The sequence below is a fragment of the Bubalus bubalis genome, chromosome 1 (genome assembly GCF_019923935.1).
Source record: "Bubalus bubalis isolate 160015118507 breed Murrah chromosome 1, NDDB_SH_1, whole genome shotgun sequence".
NCBI lineage: Eukaryota > Metazoa > Chordata > Mammalia > Artiodactyla > Bovidae > Bubalus > Bubalus bubalis.
In genome coordinates this window covers 25600984-25620535 of record NC_059157.1, presented here as the reverse complement: position 1 = coordinate 25620535, position 19552 = coordinate 25600984, and the positions used below count along the sequence as shown (strand labels likewise).

At 37.9% G+C, this 19552-nt stretch overlaps 1 protein-coding gene across 2 annotated transcripts in view; it reads right to left on the bottom strand.

The window, feature by feature from the left end:
- Window positions 1-19552, bottom strand: part of VPS37A (VPS37A subunit of ESCRT-I) — a 32714-nt gene that overhangs the window by 10664 nt on the left and 2498 nt on the right. For both annotated transcript variants that reach the window (XM_044938024.2, XM_006080156.4), the window contains exons 2-4: window positions 8591-8665; window positions 6606-6720; window positions 6002-6102 (exon numbers count right to left, since the gene is read on the bottom strand). In XM_044938024.2, coding sequence (XP_044793959.1) covers window positions 6002-6102; window positions 6606-6720; window positions 8591-8665 — 291 coding nt within the window. The remainder of the gene's footprint in view (window positions 1-6001; window positions 6103-6605; window positions 6721-8590; window positions 8666-19552) is intronic.

Here is a 19552-nt window from a genome sequence, read left to right as displayed (position 1 = left end):
TTGGATGGAGTGCCTGCACCTGGACAAATGTCTTCTTGAGCAACAGAATACAAAGAAACTTAAAGGGACTAAAAACAACCGAATGCACTGCAGTCAGGGTAATTATGAATAATATTACAAAATTATGAATGTCACAAAAAGGCCACAAACCAACAGCCACTTCTGAGGTACCTGGGGCAAAAGCAGGGTACTATGCATAATCCTTGTACACAGCAACACCATGGGGTGGGCAGGCCAGCTGGGCCACCCCTTCTTCTGCCCAACCACAAGCCACTCCCATCCTCACTCCATGTGAGGAACTAGCCTGCTCTCCTCGGAGAGCAAGCAAGGGTACCCAGTTTCTTGAGTTCACTCCCTCGTGCTGCAGCACAAGTCCCAGGAAAGCCTTGCCTGAATTTTTTTTTTAAAGATGCATGTAAAAATCATGCATATATATATATTAGAAAAAGTGGCACAGCAGTATGTACTCAAGATAAAGTCAGAAAATATATTTTTGCAAGATGATAAATACAGGGTTCTGATTCAAGATGGTGACATAGGAAGATTCTGGATTCACCTCCCACAGAAACTTAATCGACAGCTACATATGGAACAATTTCCTCCGGAAAAAACCCCCCAAAGTATGTGAGCAAATCAGGCAAACAAGAAGAAAATGACATCTAGGCTAGTAGGAGAGGTTGAGACACAATCTCACCATAAACCCCACCCTCAGGAAGAGGACCTACAACCTGGAGAAAACTCAAACCCAGAGCTTTTCCCTGGAGGGTTAAGGTTTGAGTTTGAAGCTGAGAGACAAACACCCAAAACATCTAGCTCTGAAGACAAAAGAGCTCACATCCCAGAAAGCCACAAGGCGCGGCAAACTAAGAACAGCTCTCAAAGGGCTCGGAGGCGCAGACTTCCTGGCTCAGGGCCCAGTGCATTAGAGGACCCCACTTACTGTGACAAAGGCTCATCTGCCCATCTTAAAGCATCATCCCGAGGGGGCAGGCATCTAACTTAACAACATCTAGGCTAATCCCTATACAGTCTGAGGACGGGATTGGTCACCAAAAAGACCAAGTGACAGAAAGTTGGAACTTTCAGGTCCACTCATCGATCTCAGGGAAGAGGGGGGCTGCTGATTAAGCTCTATAAAATCTCTTGAACAGGAAGACTCGACAAGCGCCCTGCTCGTGACTGCATCCATAGTCTATGGGGACAAAAGCTGCTGTGCTCAGGGCTCTCCTAGACCGTGCCCTGCTGTAAGCACCTCTTCATCTGGCTATTCATCTGTATCCTTTATAACCAACCACTAAACATATGTAAATTTATTTTTGAAGTTTCATGAGCCATTTAAATTAATCAAAACAGGGGTGGTTGGGGGGAATCCATGGGAACCTCTGATTTATAGCCAGTTAGTCAGAAGCATAGGAACCATCTATGGATTTTCCATTGATATGTGAAATGGAGCAGTCTGTGAGACTGAGTCCCTCATCTGTGGATCTGACCCCATCTCCAGGTGGACAGCATCAGAACTGAGTTCAATTTGTACGGAACACGGTGTTTGCTGAGAACTGGAGAATTACTTGGTGGTGTTGGGGAAAAATACATATCAGAGTATTGAAATGTTCCAAAATATATCTAGCTTAAACAATTTTTTAAATGGGAGTGCTACTGTTTTTGACATAATTTAATGTCATATTTAATGACATAAGTTAGCAAAAATTGTAATTGTTTGGAAGAAAATTTGTCACAAATGTTAAAATTGTAATACTGAAGTTTATACAGAAAAATAAATAATATAAAGAAAAGAACCTGAAAAAAGAGGGTAAAGAGAGTTTAATCCTGGCATAAAGCAAAACACAACAGAAAACCTTAATTTTAAAAAACTTTTTTTTAAAGGAAAACACTGGCAATGGATAGGAAGATCAATGGAACTGAATAAAAAATCCAGAAAATTCCCAAGTATATAGCAATTAGGATATAATAAAACAAGATTTAAAATCAGGTTAAAAAAAAAAGAGAGAGAGGTCAATAAATAGCACTGCAACATCTGGAAAAAAATTAAATTGAAGCCAGATCCTCATAATAATAATAAAAGAGAAACCAAATGGAACAAATTAAAATAGAAAGCTTTTTTCTTTAATTAAAAAAAAAATCTTAAAGAACTGGAAGATATCATGGAAATTAAAACTTTGGGGTGGGAAAGGACTTTCTGTGATCCCAAATTCAAAAGTCATAAGAGAAAATGATAAAAATCCCTTGACATAAACAAACAACAACAAAACTCTCTACATGACAAAGCCTATTATAAGTAAAGACAAATAAACTGGGGGAAAACATTTGAAACTCATGTCATAGGAAAATGGTTAATTTTTTTAATATATACATAAAGAACTTCTACACATTGACAAGACTAACAACCCAATAGCAAAATGGAGAATCAGATACAATACACAAGTTCAAGAAAAGAGAAAAAAAAATTAGGAAAAGATTCAACTTCACTGTTTAGGAAAAGATTAAACTTCACTGTAAGATAAAACAAATTAAGTTATACTAACATCATTTTCCACTTAAAAATTAGCAAAGATCCCTTTTGATAAATCACCATGTCAGCAAAGGGAATAAGCACTGCATATAGGAGTAGAAGAAGGCAATGGCACCCCACTCCAGTACTCTTGCCTGGAAAATCCCACAGATGGAGGAGCCTGGTAGGCTGCAGTCCATGGGGTCGCTAAGAGTTGGACACTATTGAGCGACTTCACTTTCACTTTTCCCTTTCATGCATTGGAGAAGGAAATGGCAACCCACTCCAGTGTTCTTGCCTGGAGAATCCCAGGGACGGGGGAGCCTGGCGGGCTGCCGTCTGTGGGGTCGCACAGAGTCGGACACGCCTGAAGTGACTTAGCAGCAGCAGCAGCACAGGAGTAAAAACTGGTACAACTTACTCCTTAGGGCAATTCTGAAGTATTAGTCAAACTTACAAATATGTATACCACTTTGACAATGTATCCAACAAAATACTTACAGTTGGGTAAAATGTTTTTAATGTATTCATTGCATCACTAAGGGCAAAAGGGTGGGCCTTTTATGCAAGATTGGAAACAACAAAAATTCCATTAACTAGGAGTCTTAAGTTATGTTGTGTCCATAAAACAAGTACTTTGTGGCCATTAAGAAGAATAAGGAAGTACTTTATGTACCAATACGGAAAGCTCTCTGAACCATACCACTAGTGAGATGGGAAAAAAAAAAAAAAAAGGCAAGGGAATAGTATGCTATCATTTGTGTAAAAAAAGGAGGGAATAAAATACTGCATGTACATATTTCTTTGTATATACATAAAATATCTCAGGAGTTCTATACATATGCACTCAAACAACCAACTTTGGATACCAATGAGAAGAAAAAGTGAATTGCAAGAGAAAAAGAAATGGAAGGGAACTTTTTACCACACACCCCTTTATATTTTTAAAATTTTAAGCCAAGTGAATCTATGATTGAAAAAAATAAGTTAAGATAGCTTTCTAATAAGCTTGTTTATTTCAAAGTATGGCTCACCTTAATCTTAGAGCTTTACTTTTATCTAAAGTATATTAATAACATGTATGTAAATCTAAAGTGTTATTTAGGAAGACTATGACCAACATGAGAATATTTCTACTTGAAATATATCCTTGAAATAAAGTCTTAATAATTCTGAACAAAACTGTATTATAGGTACAACCTATAATATAATCTAAGAAATGTAGCAAACTTGCTTTTTAAACAATGTGTACTAAATCACAGAACTTATTTGATATGGGAACAAATAGACTTTTTGGCTTATGTTTTCAAATAAGGTGAATGAGATATACTTAGCCCTATCCTGGAAGAAAATAGTAAATTCAGTTTTTAGATAAAGAATATCAGAGAGGCTTCTGACTCTAGGACAAAGACACGGGAGCACAAAGTGATGGCTGAGTTTGATATACCTAATGAATGGGATAATCTAGCCCAAGCTGATTTCCAGGTAGTGTTAAAATACGACCTGATTTTTGAACAAGAAAAAGTAAAGTAAAAGAACTGGGCAATTAAGGCAAGAGATATTAGAGGAAGAGGAAATAGTGACTGTCAGAAGTTGCAGAGCGCTATGCAATTTTAGAATATTGAACACAAAAAGTAACAAAGGATCAGAAATCGAAATGGCACGGGACACCTTAGGAATAGAGGAATGCTTTCAAAATTCTCAGTGGAGAAAAACCAAATAAAAACAAACAAACAAAAAGAAATTAAAACAAAAAGAAAAACAAAACAAAAAGTCAGTGGAAACCACTTCAACACAGAACTTGAACTCTACCAACTATGAAGTATGAGGGTATATTAAAGATATTTGCAGGTTAAAAAGAAGAAATCTCAAAATTATTCTTCCCAGCATCTTAAGGCATACTGTACTTTCAAAAATGGTCACAGCACTATTTCTGGTCCCATGTGCTCTCCCAGGGGGGTTCCCAGATGACTCAGTGGTAAAGAATCTGCCTGAAAGGGCAGGAGACATGGCTTCAATCCCTGGGTTGGGAAGATTTCCCTGGAAGAGGGCATGGCAACCCACTCCGGTATTCTTGCCTGGAGAATCCAATGGAGAGAGAAGCCTGGCAGACTACAGTCCATGGGGGTCACAAAGAATTGGGCACGAATGAGTGACTGAGCACGCACACATGCTCTTCTAGAACCTTACCACTCCACCGTTAAGAAGAAAAGCCTATTTTCTTCCCCTCGAATCGGATCAGGACTCCGTGACTGCCTCAACAAACTGAATAAAGCAGAAGTGACACTGCATGACTTCAGCAGTTAGGCCAGAGAAGGTGAATATGACTTTCTCATTACTCTTTCAGGATGTTCACCCCGGAAGCCCAGCCATGGTGGTGTGAGGAAGCCCAGGCTGCATCTGGGTATTTCAACTGACCTCCCCAGGTAAGAGCTTCTGACGAGAGCTTGTTGATGGTCAGTAGAACAGAGAAGAGCTCTCTGATGAACCCTTCCTGAATTGAAGAATAATGAGCAAATAAATGTGTTTACTGTTTTAAGCCATGCCAGTTGATGCCAAAGGTGGAACACAAACAAGCTCTATTAGTACCTAACCAAACTGCAGATTCACAAGGAAAATAAATGCTCATTATTTCAACCACAAGTTTTAGGATAAACTGTTACTCATCCTTAGGAACTTGAACACACCTTTACTTAAGAAGCCACAGGGAGTAAGTAAAGCAAGAAACTAGGAAATAGCCCGAGAAAGAAAAAAACATAGGATGCAGGAAAAGGAGAATCCCATACAGGAAGGTGGGAAAGGGAAATCCCAGGATGGCAGGACAGCACTTGTACAGTAATTCAGAATGGAGGGGGAAAATGGAGCAATATTTGCAAGGAAAAAATACTGGAACCTCAAGATTACCTGACAGGCTTGATGATGTGAAAAAATTATTTGAATGATATTTTTCAGAGCTGCTGAAAAGAGGTGGGAAGTTAAAAACATCAAAGAATACAAAACTGATGGAAAACTGAAGTAATTATTAACTCCAGAGAAAAGCAAAAAGTTATACCATAACAGAATGTAATCATTATAAAGTACTTGGCTCAGCAGAAGGGAATATTCTGAGAGCCAGTGTAATGAAAGTACCAAACACACTCTTAAGTAAAAATCATAATTTCACAGAGGATGAAGAAAAGAAAGGTATGTGAAAAATAACTAAAACCTTCATTAATCATGATAGGAAGTCAGTAGATGGTATCTAAAATCAAAGAATCAACAGACAGCAGTATCTATATATTATTCAGAAAGATGAAGATAAATATTAGACAAGCAGCTAAAAAATAAAATCCAGTTACCTCTGAAAAGTATGAATGTATCTGCCTGTGAAGGTGAGGATGTGGAAAGCAGACTGCCTTTTAACCTTATTTGAATTTTTAAGCTATGCTTTGATTACTCAGATCAAAAGTAAATAAATGTATACACAAACTCTTTTGTTACAAACATACTTACTATGGGAATGCTGTTGAAGCAGGAGCTAAAACTGGAGGATTCTTCCAAAACTCATCCAATAGACTCTGAATAATTTTCCCAAGATCTGAATGCATTGTAAACTAAAAGTAACAGTAATACACAGTGATCAAAATCATTTTCGAAAAAAGATTATATAGTCTCATTAAGATAATTAAACTGTAAAACTTAAACTTAAATCCACTTTTATAAGTCAAAAATTAAATGAAAGGCAAAGGATATTATGTCAACTGAACATCCACAACTTACTATAGAAGCAATACCATAAATGAGGTTAAAAGTTTATTTAGTTAATAATGGAGCTGAAATATTTCCACACTTCACTACTGACAGTAATCTGAAGGTTCAAAGGTAAATACTAAGTACACTGAAGTTATAGTCCTTCATGTTAGTGAATCATATACATATTCTAAAAAATGTAAGGCAAATTTGAATTTTATCCCTTCCTAACTACTATAAAAGATCTACTATGAACCCAAGTTTTAACATCAACAGGTCCTCACCACTGAAAAACAAAAACCCTCCAAATCAGGATTATCTATTAAGTATAGTGAACATTTTGAAATAAATCATAGCATATACATACATTGCTTACTAATGGAGAGGTAACATACACTCCTTGTTTATCCACTAAGTGATGCCGTATTGGTGGATAAACACTGATCACTGGTTTTTCCTGAGGAAATTGTGGAGGAAGCAATCTGGCAAAAGTAGAACAGATTCAAAAACAAATGTTATATAATCATAATTCTAAAACAAAGTTACTTAAAAGCAAATTAAATTTTCACACTTTCATTCAGATTAATTATTCAGTAATTAGTGCTCTATTATGGTTGTTGAGTTAACTGAACCTATACAGAAAGACACACTTTGGCAACAAGACTATAATTAATTCAATATAGTAAAATCTTCTTAATGTGGAGTAAGGATAATGTGAATTATAGACTATTCTTCAAACTGGGCCAATTAATTGCTTTCAAACACATCACATTATACCAAAATATCCAAAATTTCAGCCAGAAATTATACATTTTTATCAGGTGAACCATGTTATGCCAGTCTGGCTTTTTACTGAACCACAGGTCTTGGCATATAACTTTCTTGTGGCTTTCCTTCTTTTGAAATGCTGCCAAGAAGTGTTTCACTATACACTGAATTCTTAATGAGCAAGTAGATAAAATAAGAAGTACTAGGGTTGGAATACTGGAGCTGACACCATGCCTTGGTGCTATGCGGCTCTCTTTGAAATGTCTCAATTAACACCTCTCTCCCAACTTTGAGGTCAGTCCTTGGTTTCAGCTAATTAACAGTAAATTCTCAGTACCAAAAGGAAAAAGAGTAAAAATCTTAACCCTTTCAGAACGACGGCAAATTTGAAATTAGGGAGTGAAGTCTCCAACAATGCACTTTTACTGGACATGGAACCTTGCAAATCTCTAAAATCTAGATGAATACATCCTTTTAAACTGCCACTCCGTTCCCCTCCTGGCTCAGGGAACTATTTGTTGTCAAGAGGGAAACTACGTCTTTGTTGGCTTCTCCTACTTAGCTGTACCAGGGTGTGTGATGAAAGAGAAAACTACCTCAGGTATATAGTTTAGGCTGTTAAACTACTTTGGAAAAGAGGCAATGAATGGCCTTTGGAGCCCAAACAGTCTGGGTTTCTCTCCTGACTACTGTATTCACTACCTACTTGAATATAATTTGTTTTAGTTTTCAGGGCTGCTGTGACGATTCATAAAGCTCCCATATATTGACATAACACAGCATAATGGTTGGCACTGCTATATATTCACCCTTTAATTTCCACTCATTCAACTAGGATTTAATATGGGATCCCACGTGAAGGTACCTCACTAGGCAATGAAGAGCTGACGATGAACAAGCATAGTTTCTATTTTCAAGTTAAGTGCATTTTTACTGTACCTCACTCAAACACTTGCTTGAGCAGCCAGCCACCTAATGCAATCTGAGGTAATAGTAATTCTTTCATGTTGAAGTCTAATAAATGCACTTAGGGCTAAATGAGTACTAGCAATCACTTTGCCCAAACTTTCCTCTTTATTGCTTAATAACCTTAATAATGATTATTATTTTTTACTTTAATTTTTTTTCTTTAAAAACAATCGGCAGATCAAATTCAACTGTGAACTTGCTGGCTGATGTATTATATTGGTTGCTGAAAACTAGAATATTTTAACTTGTTTCTGATGTAAAGGTGGTTGTTCCTCTAACAGTGTCTGCACACAATCCCTTCCACTGTTTGTTGTTGTCATGCTTACTCTTTCAGCCTGCCTCCAGCGAAGAGTTTAGTGCAAATCAATGAAAGATCTATTACATCTTTGTATTCCATTTCCTCTTTCATGGTTTCTTACCACAATCTCTATTACAATGACATATTTAAACTTTTTTATTTCACAGAATTGTGTAACTTTAATAAACTTTAGATACTAGAAAAGGAAATAAATTCACTTTTAAACAGCTTACTTCTGACAGTAGCTAAGAAACAAAATGATAAAAAGATTTTTCCAAGTCCTATTCCATGAAAAAATAGGATACAATTCTACTCACATATTAATGTTAATTGTCAGGTTATTTACAGTGAAAGGCAACCTGTATTCCACATCTTTCTGTATTTCAGCTATGCTGTAGGAGAAAATTTGAGAAAAAAATTTATCCAAAGTTATAAAAACCATTAATGTTAAAAGCAAACATTAAAATTTGTAGAGTCTACTAAAACAGCTTCATTTTAATCACAGAATCTAGAGAGCCAATATAACTTGTATCTTGAGAGGGAAATGACCATAGAAAAAATTATCAAATAAGCAGGCAATACTATTCTGAGATATTCTCAGGGGGTTGCTAAGACATGGAGCTAAGCTGGTGAGGTAAAAAGGCAAAGAACTCTTGTATTAGTGCTACACTGATTACTATCGCTTTATCTAATTTATCATTGTGCTGTGCTTAGTCACTCAGTCATGTCTGACTCTTTGTGACCCCATGGACTTTAGCATGCCAGGCTCCTCTGTCCATGGGGATTCTCCAGGCAAGAGTACTAGAGTGGGCTGCCATACCCTCTTCCAGGGGATCTTCCCAACCCAAGGATCAAATCCAATCTTCCTTATGCAGGTGGATTCTTTACTGTCTGAGCCACCAGGGAAGCAATTTATCATTAGTAGAATCAACTGTAGGCATGAGTTTGAGCAAACTCCGGGAGACAGTGAAGCTGGGCATGCTGCAGTCCATGGGGTTGGAAAGAGTCAGACATGACTTAGCAACTGAAGAAGAAGAAGCAATTGCCAAGTCCTCTAGTTAAAACAGGTCAGCAAGAGAAGACCTATGTTCTGACTACAATCCTGCCAATGCCAGCTGTATTGACAGGGCTTTCAGAGTTTAAACTGAGAAGTCTGGATGAGATGTCTCCTACAGCCTTATCATAGAGACAGCTGGTTGCTTTTCAAAACCAAATATTCCCCTTCTTCCTAAATAAGAGAATCCTGATTTTATTCTGAGCAGCAATGTTGTAGCTTTTCTTGTAGCAAGTTGTTGCTACAGGCTTAAGTTCCAGCCAATAAAACACAGTTAAGTTGGGTGAGGTGGAATTTCCAGAAACGCATTTTAAAGGGCAACAAAAACTGGTATAGAGTCTATTTGCCCTTCCTGCCTGGCCCTGAAAGACAAACTTCGAACAACCATATTGGACCAGGAGTGACCCTGAGAATCAGAGCCAAACACTAGGGAAAGCTCAGCAGACAGAAGTAGCTTGGGTCCTTAATGGTTATGGAATTAACAAACTGAATTTCTGGTATGCAAGAGAAAAAGAAACTTTTATCATGTCACTTTATCAAGTTACTATTTGGGGAGTCTTCATTACTAATAGTTGAATATAACTGCCATCTAATAAAAGTTCCCTATACCTTAAGATTTTACATTCAGAATTTTTATTAAAAAAATTTTTTTTTGGCCATGACCCCATAGCATGTGGAATCTTAAAGCTTCCTGACCCAGGACTGAACCCACACTCCTTGTATTGGAAACTTGGGATCTTAACCACTGGACTACCAGGCAAGTCCCCAGAATTTTATTTTGATTGCTGGCATGCAATTATTACAAGTATAATCTACCAACCAGACCTTTTGGTGATTCACTTGGAATTCTAACATTTATAATCTTTATAATCTTTCCAACATTTATAATCTTTCCAAAGGGAAAAATGTTAAGTAGTATTAATGAGTTATGGTTGAAAGGAAGCCTGATATCCAAAAGGACATGAATCCTTTTCAAGCATGAATACTTTTAAAACATCTAGCAGTTACATAACTTATTTTTTGTTCTTGTGGTTGCTTTAATTGGTAGTTCTGGAAGACCTGTCTTATTTTCCTCATTTTTGGGGGGACGAATCAAGATTGCCAGGAGAAATATCAGTAATCTCAGATATGCAGATGACACCACCCTTATGGCAGAAAGTGAAGAGGAACTAAAAAGTCTCTTGATGAAAGTGAAAGAGGAGACTGAAAAAGTTGGCTTAAAGCTCAACATTCAGAAAACGAAGATCATGGCATCTGGTCCCATCACTTCATGGGAAATAGATGGGGAAACAGTGGAAACAGTGTCAGACTTTATTTTTGGGGGCTCCAAAATCACCGCAGATGGTAACTGCAGCCATGAAATTAAAAGACACTTACTCCTTGGAAGGAAAGTTATGACCAACCTAGATATTACTTTGCCAACAAAGGTCCGTCTAGTCAAGGCTATGGTTTTTCCAGTGGTCATGTATGAATGTGAAAGTTGGACTGTGAAGAAAGCTGAGCGTCGAAGAATTGATGCTTTTGAACTGTGGTGTTGGAGAAGACTCTTGAGAGTCCCTTGAACTGCAAGAAGATCCAACCAGTCCATTCTAAAGGAGATCAGTCCTGGGTATTCATTGGAAGGACTGATGCTGAAGCTGAAACTCCAATACTTGGGCCACTTCATGCGAAGAGTTGACTCACTGGAAAAGACTCTGAAGCTGGGAGGGATTGGGGGCAGGAGGAGAAGGGGATGACAGAGGATGAGACAGCTGGATGGCATCACCAACTCAATGGACATGAGTTTGGGTGAACTCCGGGAGTTGGTGATGGACAGGGAGGCCTGGCATGCTGCGATTCATGGGGTCACAAAGAGTTGGACATGACTGAACGACTGAACTGAACTGATGACTTTTTTTGCCTTCTGATAAAAACCTGGCCTTGCAAATATGTGAATTTCAGGTTGCCTGAAAGGTTCAAGAGTGTTGGGATGGAATTACGGAGAAATCATAAATGTCCCCTCTGACATCCCGTGGACTGAAGTTATGATTGAAGAGAAGAAATAGTTGAGAAAAGACTCAAAAGATATTCAGTATTAAGACTAACTTAAAGTTTCTCTTTGGGGATCAGGTTCAGACTAGGATACTAAACAGTTTTCCCAGTTGTATTGATATAAACACTGTGTAATCAATAACATGGCTTAAGTTTTTTGTTTCTGTTATCTTAGATGTCAATGGTGTCAATGCTTCAGAGAAATACTGATCACAACAGTATCAAAGCCAAGTAGAGCATTTTAGTGACCAAGAGCATAACCTCTTCAATTAGGCTTCCTGGGGTCAAATCCTTCCTCCACCATTTACCATCATCATCTGCCTAAGCCTTATCTCTCACTCGGTAAATGGGGATGTTAAAAATACCCATCTTGCTAAAAGTGTTGTTAGATTAAATGAGATAATGCAGGTAAAGCCCTCCCCACATAATACCATAATTGTTCAATATATTTTAGCATTATTAAGCAAACATTTAACATACATATCCAAGTTGGAGCCTGTCTAAATTTGTAGTACTGAAGTGTTAAGTCATTTTTTCAGACACTGTCTTTTTATAGAAAACAAAGTGAATTTGATTAAAATAATCTTTGGCTAGAAGTGTTCACTGTCCCCATAATTATGTTGCCCTTCTTCAGGGGTTTTCCTGAACCCCGAGATCAAACCCAAGTCTCCTACATTGCAGGTGGATTCTTAACCATCTGAACCACCAGGGAAGTCAAAGGTAGTATTCGTAATATTAATGAGAACTGAATCATCATTAACAAATTCCAAAACAGGTTAGCCATGGCAACTGATGGGTTGAGGACATGCCCCTAAATGTGGCACTTTGGCATCTTCAATATTTTAAACTGAAGGAATATAAGAAAAAAGCAGAAACAGGAAGGTTACTCTGACCTTCTCCCTCCTTATCTTTCTTTCTTAAAACAGAAAATAGGTCTTAAGACCTCATTAAGAGGTGCCCACCCTACACCAAGAGGAAGGAGCATCTGAATCTCAGAAGACACAGGGATAGTGAAAGAACCTAAGAAGCCAGGCTTGCTAAGGCATCATTGTTCTCTGCAACATGTCCCCCGCCCCTCCCACTTACTACAATTACAAGCATGCTTCATCTTATTGTGCTTCACTGATACTGATGGTTAGTGTTTTTTAGCAATAAAGTATTTTTAATTAGAATACATACATTGGTTTTTAGACATAATGCTATTGCACACTTAATAAACTACAGTATAATGTAAAAATAACTTTTATATCTACTGGGAAACCCAATAACTCATGTGACATGCTTCACTGCAACACAGATCTTCCCTGGTGGCTCAAACAGTACAGAATCTGCCTGCAATGTGGGAAACCTGGGTTCAATCCCTGGGTCGGGAAGATCCCCTGGAGAAGGGCATGGCAACCCACTCCAGTATTCTGGCCTGGAGAATCCCATGGACAGAGGAGCCTGGCGGGCCACATCCGTGGGGTCGCAAAGGACAGGACTGAAGCGAATGAGCACGCATGCACGCTGGCACTCAGCTGGCAGTATCACTAAGGCGTGCCGTGCACTCCGTAACCCACCACATCCCTCCACCACTGTCACCACGACTTCCATCAAGCCCAGTTAAAATGCTCAGGTCTGTTTCTCTGGCTCTTCATTTCCTTTTGAAGATCTCCCTGATATGTAAACTCACATGAAATTTGTGTACTTTTCTCCTATTAATCTTTAGTTGGTTTAATTTTCAGGCCCAACCCTAAGAGCAAGAGCATCAAGGAAAGCTGCTTCCTTCTCTACATTAGTTGTGTTAGATAAAATGGCAGATGCTTGTTCTACTTAATTAAAACAACAATCATTCCCCGAATCTTTATCACAAATGTGATTTTGAATTTTTTGCTATTTCAAGTAGCTTTTTTAAAAACTTATTCCAAAAATAATTCTTTCTCAACAGGGAAAAAAAAATTATTTTTCCAAATCAGTAAATGTTATTTTGCACGAGTTTTAAACATCTACATAATGTTCTAATATATTGTTTAACCTATTCTGTACCATTAAATATTGAAACTAAGCAGGCCCCTGGGGGTTCCTGGGCATGGAAGCCTTTCTAAGTCCCCACTTCTGGTCTGTAGGAATAGACTCCAGTCTCCATGACCTTGAAAGGGCAAATTCAAACAGTTGCTAATCAGGGATGGGAGGAGACAAGGGAGGAGACTGCCCCCCACCTCACCCACCCCCAGGCCAGACTAAAGGCATGGGTGTACACAGCTCCTTATAAGCAACTCTGCCCTTGAACCTGCTGTAAAACCTTTCAACAAATCCTCCCAGGTTGGGACACACAGCTTTCCAGGGCACAGGCGGGCTGTGTCTCCCTTTGCCTGGCAAAGTAATAAAGCTATTCTTTTCTATTTCAGCCAAAACTCTGTCTCAGATTTTATTCCGATTGATGCACAGAGGCTGAGTTTTCAGCATCAATATTTAGATTGTTTCCAAGTTTACTGCTATAAACCATGCTTTGATAAGCATTCTTACAGTCATATCTTTACACTGACAGGTAGTACTCTTCAGATGTAAACACACACATGTGTTCTAAAGTAATACTGCAATCTCACCAGAGAAAATTTCAATAATCTTCTGCTAATAATTTTATTCTCTAGGTTCTCTGAGAACAGTGAATTACTATGGTTTTATTTCAGCAACTCTGAGTCTGTTTTGGACTCAAGAAAGCTGAGACAGCTAACTTTTGTCAGAATGTGTGGTTAACTGGCATCCACTATACTTTTGACAGCCCCTAAAACCATACGTAAACAGACCTTGAAATGCAAGACACACTAGCTATGGTTGGGACCCCTTTCACAGAAGAATCATTTATCTCCTTACTTTATATTTTGTGTAAACCTGGATTCTGTAACTAAGACTAGGTTCAGCTGAACAGCTACCATGCATTCAGCATCTGCATCTCCCAAGGAAATGGAAACAGCGTGGTCCCGTCTGTTTTCTCAGAACCAACTGACTGAAAAAGATCAAGACTCTGATTCCATCATTTCCCCTTGTTTAACTCAAGGAAGGGTTTTTAGGTGATCCTTGTCAATAAAAGGTTTAGATGCTTAGATAAAGACATTAGACAATTTCCCTCTCCCATCTAAATCTCCAGGAAATACTGAAACTGACTTTTAAGAAGCAAATCTATATAACAGTGCTGGAAAGTAAAGGGTTCCATACATACACTGACAACTAACTCGGAGGAATCTTAGAAAGATAAAAGATTAAAAAAGGATGAGATTAAAGGAAAAGATAAGTGTTTAAAAAAATTAAATATAGGAACTAATGACAACCCCCAAACATAAGACCAATGCAAAGCTGAAGCCCTTGAACCAGGTCAAGGCAAATCAGAGTGTGGAAGGTGGGGCAGGAGCCCCTCTCTGAGTAGACAGTGAGAAGAAGCCTGGAGCAGCAGGAAGTTAAGAGCTCTCTCCTGGTGTCCGGCCTGTTCCAACCTGCAGACAACCGTCCTGTCTGCCCCAGAAATCCATGGGGAGGGAGCCTCTAAGGGGGCAGCACCTCAGGAAGCTCCTGACTCCCAGACACCTCCATCTCCAAAAGACAACTATTAGCTTGCCCCAGGACAAAGCAAGTCATTCTTCCTCACCTATCAACGGAGGCAGGCCAGGATACACAGAACTAAAGACCCACAAACAAGACTACAAGGAATCTTACATACAGAGAAGGTTTGAACAAAACAAAAGCATTAGAGGCATGCACCAAACTCAACAAGCTCCACACACAAAAACTCAAAGATTCAGAATTAGAGGAGCAAACAGAAGACTATAAATTTGTTACAATATCCTCAGGGGAACAAAAGAAAACAGTACTTGAGTTACCAGTCCAAGCCTGTACCATTCTGCGCAGGACAGGACAATAAATCCAGAGACAGTTGCTAGGGCAAGGAATAGACTTTATTTGGAAAGCCAGTGAATCAAGAGGATGGTAGACTCAAGTACTAAAAGTACCATCTTGCCTGAGGAAGAGTTCAGGCTTCTTTTATATTAAACAGGAAGGGAGTACAGTCAAGTATTTCCTGTTTCTGGTCGGCCTCCAGTGGGGAGGTGCTAATTTCCTCCTTCCTGAAGGCACTCACAGGTGGGCCTCATCAGGCCTTAATGCTGATTACTTGGGAGGCAGGGTTTCTAGGGATGGACCATTATGTGTAGTTGAAGTTTACAGGCAACAACGCTTTATTAATTAACTTGTAGTAGAATACAAAAGCTCTTCCCTATTACATTGCCTTCACACACACACACACCAGCTGATAGGAAGTGAATAATTAAGAAACTTGAAATTTAAAATAAAGAGTTGAATAGATGGCTCATTGTTCTGTTTGGAAGATGCTTCATACTGTACCCTACTCCTGGATAATGCTGAGGCATGTTAGCATAAAGCCTTTTAGAAATTCTAGAGTACTCAATTTTGTTATCTGTATCTATTTGACACAGACCACTTATTTCATAGCTATTTTTGAAACACTGCTCTTTAGAAGACATTGGATAATGACAGAGATGCTATAGGAACACAGGAGAAAGAACTTAACCTAAACAGGGGTGGGGGAAATGGGGTCTTTGGGGGAAAAATAGTATTTGAGCTACATTTAAAAGTCAGATAAGAGTTAACCCCAGGAAACAGAACCAGGGAAATGAAGTGTACATTCCAGACAGAGGACAATTAGAAAAGCTTCAATAGGAAATAACACTGGGTCTCTAAAAGTCTCTGTATCTTTTGCCATTAAAGAAACTTCACATTGTGTCTGCTGACACCTTTTCATGAGTCACATCACTTACATTCTGTGACAACCAGGCATTAAGCTAAAGAAGCTGGCAAGAGTTAGGAAGCCACTGAAAAGAATAACATCATCAAACTCAAATTTTAAAGATTACTCTGGCACCCATGTGGAAGAGAAAAGGGAATAAGAATGGAGGCAGAGAGAAGAGCATGATGCAGTGGTAACACAGATGACTAAGTGAAAACAGGATGACTAGGTTTCTGGCTTAGGTGAGCAGGCAGGAGAGACAGCTTAGAAGAAATTCAGAAGCAGGAGGCAAAGAGTAGATGTAGTCAGACTCAACTAGCAATGGAGAAATGATTACCTGTGTGGTAACTTTTTTTTTTAAAGCAGGTATGGATCGATACTACTATGTGGAAAATTAACTAGAAAGAACACATATGACTGTTACTATCTATTTAGGAAAAGTATTCTAACATGCTTTATTGTGTCATATACTCTACAACTGTAACTTTTAATCACTGGTTATAGATTATATGACAACGTACAAAATTAAAATTCCCTTAATTATGGGACTGTTTGCTATACATAATTTTTAAGTTCACTGTTAGGAGTTCAAATTTATAGAGTCAAAATATTGACATTTTGTAGGTTTCTGCAGCTTCAATAAGCTGTCATAGCAGATTCTTGTAGGATTTTTTATTGCAACAAGTTAAGGTGATTTTTCTTTCACAAGGAAGTTTTATTCTTACATAACTTATGTTGCCAGATCTTTCTATTTTGAACAAAAAGTTGGAGGGGACAAAGTCTGTATGAGAAATCTTTGTATTTGCTGCTAAACTGCTGTGAACCTACAACTACTCTAAATAATAAAATCTATTTTTTAAAAGTGGGAAATTTGGATATTTTAATGAAAAAAATCTCACACTATGTTGAAACAGATCCATTAAAAAAAATACAGCATTGAACTGGTTAAAACATATACACATATCCTCTCATTACAAACTTTTTGTGTTGTCAAGTCTGTATGTGAGTCCTTTTGAGCTGACAGTAAAAACTACAAGAAAGAAAGATTTGGAAGCTAGGCTTACTCAGAAACACTTGAGTTTACAGGAGACAGCCTTATACCTGAGAGCAGGGGTTAAACTAAACAGCTATAGGGCACAAAACTATACAGTAGGAGACTCTTCAAAGAAGTCACAGACTTGTTAAAGATTTGGGTAATCAGAAAGAATATCGAAGGACTGGTAGCAAAAGAAAATTTCAAAATGATGTGTATAGACTATGGAGATAGTCTGTTGTATTTAAGATACAATTATATCTTAATTGTATCTTAAAAATCTTCTATTTAAGATACAAATATAAAATAGCTGGCATTTATAGATACATTTTAGTGTGTGTCAGATAATATTCTAGTCTCTCTACATGTATTGTCTGAAACCTTTCAAAATTAAATTTTACATTTCATTTATGAAGAAAAACTCTCTGGAATGGACTTGCTTTCTGAATGGAAAGTCACAAGTAGCCCTGCCAGAGACAAATGGAGATCTGTGAGCGATTCATTAACAAGCTGGCTAGATCCAAGTAGGCTATGAGGCAAAGGTTGCAGGCACATTGATACCATGCAGTGGAAAGAAGGAATACAATCTGTTACCTGCTTACTGTGTGTCAGAAACTCTAATAAATGTTTATATATATTACTTAAATATCAACAATTCTACAGGATAAAAATCCCAATTCCTGATTTTACAGATGGGAACTAAAGCTTAGAGTTCACCTAAGTCATTAATTTATTATGATGTGATGTCATTAATTTTTGCTTGTTTGTATTTATTTTCTTCAAATTCATTTTCTTTAGCATCCCATATCAGAGTGAAAAAGAAGAAAGCAATTCCGATAAATAACTCCCAAATTAAATTTTCTTTTTGAGTATAAAATAGCACCAGAATTACCACATAACAGATTATTAAAATGAGAAGTCCTTTATTTGAGAGAGCTGATCTCCCTAAGTAAAAGGTAACCAAGACACTATTTGTATAACTTTCAATCTTTGCAGTTAATTACAGACAATACCATTTACAGCACAGCTTCAGGCTATTGTTTCAGACCTAAGGAAGTAAAGTAATAAAGAAGCTAATGAGAGAGGAAAAACCAGGATAGTTAGGATGGTAACTGTTGATTTACTATCAGATTCTGGTATTTTCTGGCTGTCAGGTGCAGTGCAGGGAGATAGTTAACAGCTTCAATTCTCAAGAATCTTTAAATACTGGGATTGGTGTGTATCAATGGGGATAGTTTCAACTACAAGTAATAGAAAAATCAGTTCGAACGTGTGATTTGTATGTGTAATACAAATGTATATGTATAATCTCATACAGACAGGAGTCTAGAGGCAGAAAGGTTCCAGGCCTGGTTAATTCAGTATCACAATATCATCATAGACTTTCCATCTTTCTACTCTACCACATCCAGTAGTCAGCCTCCCTTCCTTCATGATCCAAGCAGTTCCAGGCATCCCATGTAACACAACAATATCCAAAAACAGAAAGAGGCATTTCCTTTTAGACATCTCTATTACTAAGAAAAATGTTTCGTGTAGCTCCCCAAAAGACTTCTTCTCCAACTCTGCTGACCAAGATTAGGTCAAGTTTCTGACAATAACTAGCGGTGGGAATAAGCCCATCATCACTGGAGTAAACAATCACTATTTATCCATACAGATTGAAGGGGCTTGGCCTCCATTAAAGAAGTGGGCCTGCAGACCAGGAACCCAAAAAGGTAACGTTCTTCCAAGAAATCAGAAGTATGGAGTTAGATGGGAAATCAAGTGTGACTTAAAGTAAACTTCTTTAGGAAGTACAAGAAACAGAATTAGTTCTACTCTTGCCCCCCAAAAGTCAGGAAATATAGTGATAAGTTGAATATTATGATGACTGTTCCTTAGAAAGTGGCATATATTACTTCAGCCTAGTAATCTACATAACTTCCAGTTTCCATTTTCAGAGCAGACAGAAACATGCTACTATATAACAATTTTTTGGTCATCATTATGACAGTGTTTCATTCACCCTGCCTCACCAATAAGACTTAAGAGAATTTCTTAAGGTAACTAAAAAAGAAGTTTAAATTAGGGAAAGGGAATTCAAGAGACTCTTTCCTGATACGAGATTTTTTTGAATTATAAGTAGTTAAAAGAAAATAGAAGTTGGAAGGTAGATGAGAGAATGGGGTGGGGAAAGGTTACTGAGAAGAAAAAAAGTGAGACACTGATGGCAGAAAAAGAGCTGCTGACCCTGTAAATGGAGAAGGGACAGAGTATGAAACATGAGGCAGAGGGGTGGAGTGCAACAATACATTAATATTCATAATTGAGGAAGTTCTGTAGTATTCATTAAAACACCATTTGAAACAGTCTTTCAACTTTTACAGAGTGCATTTTCAGAA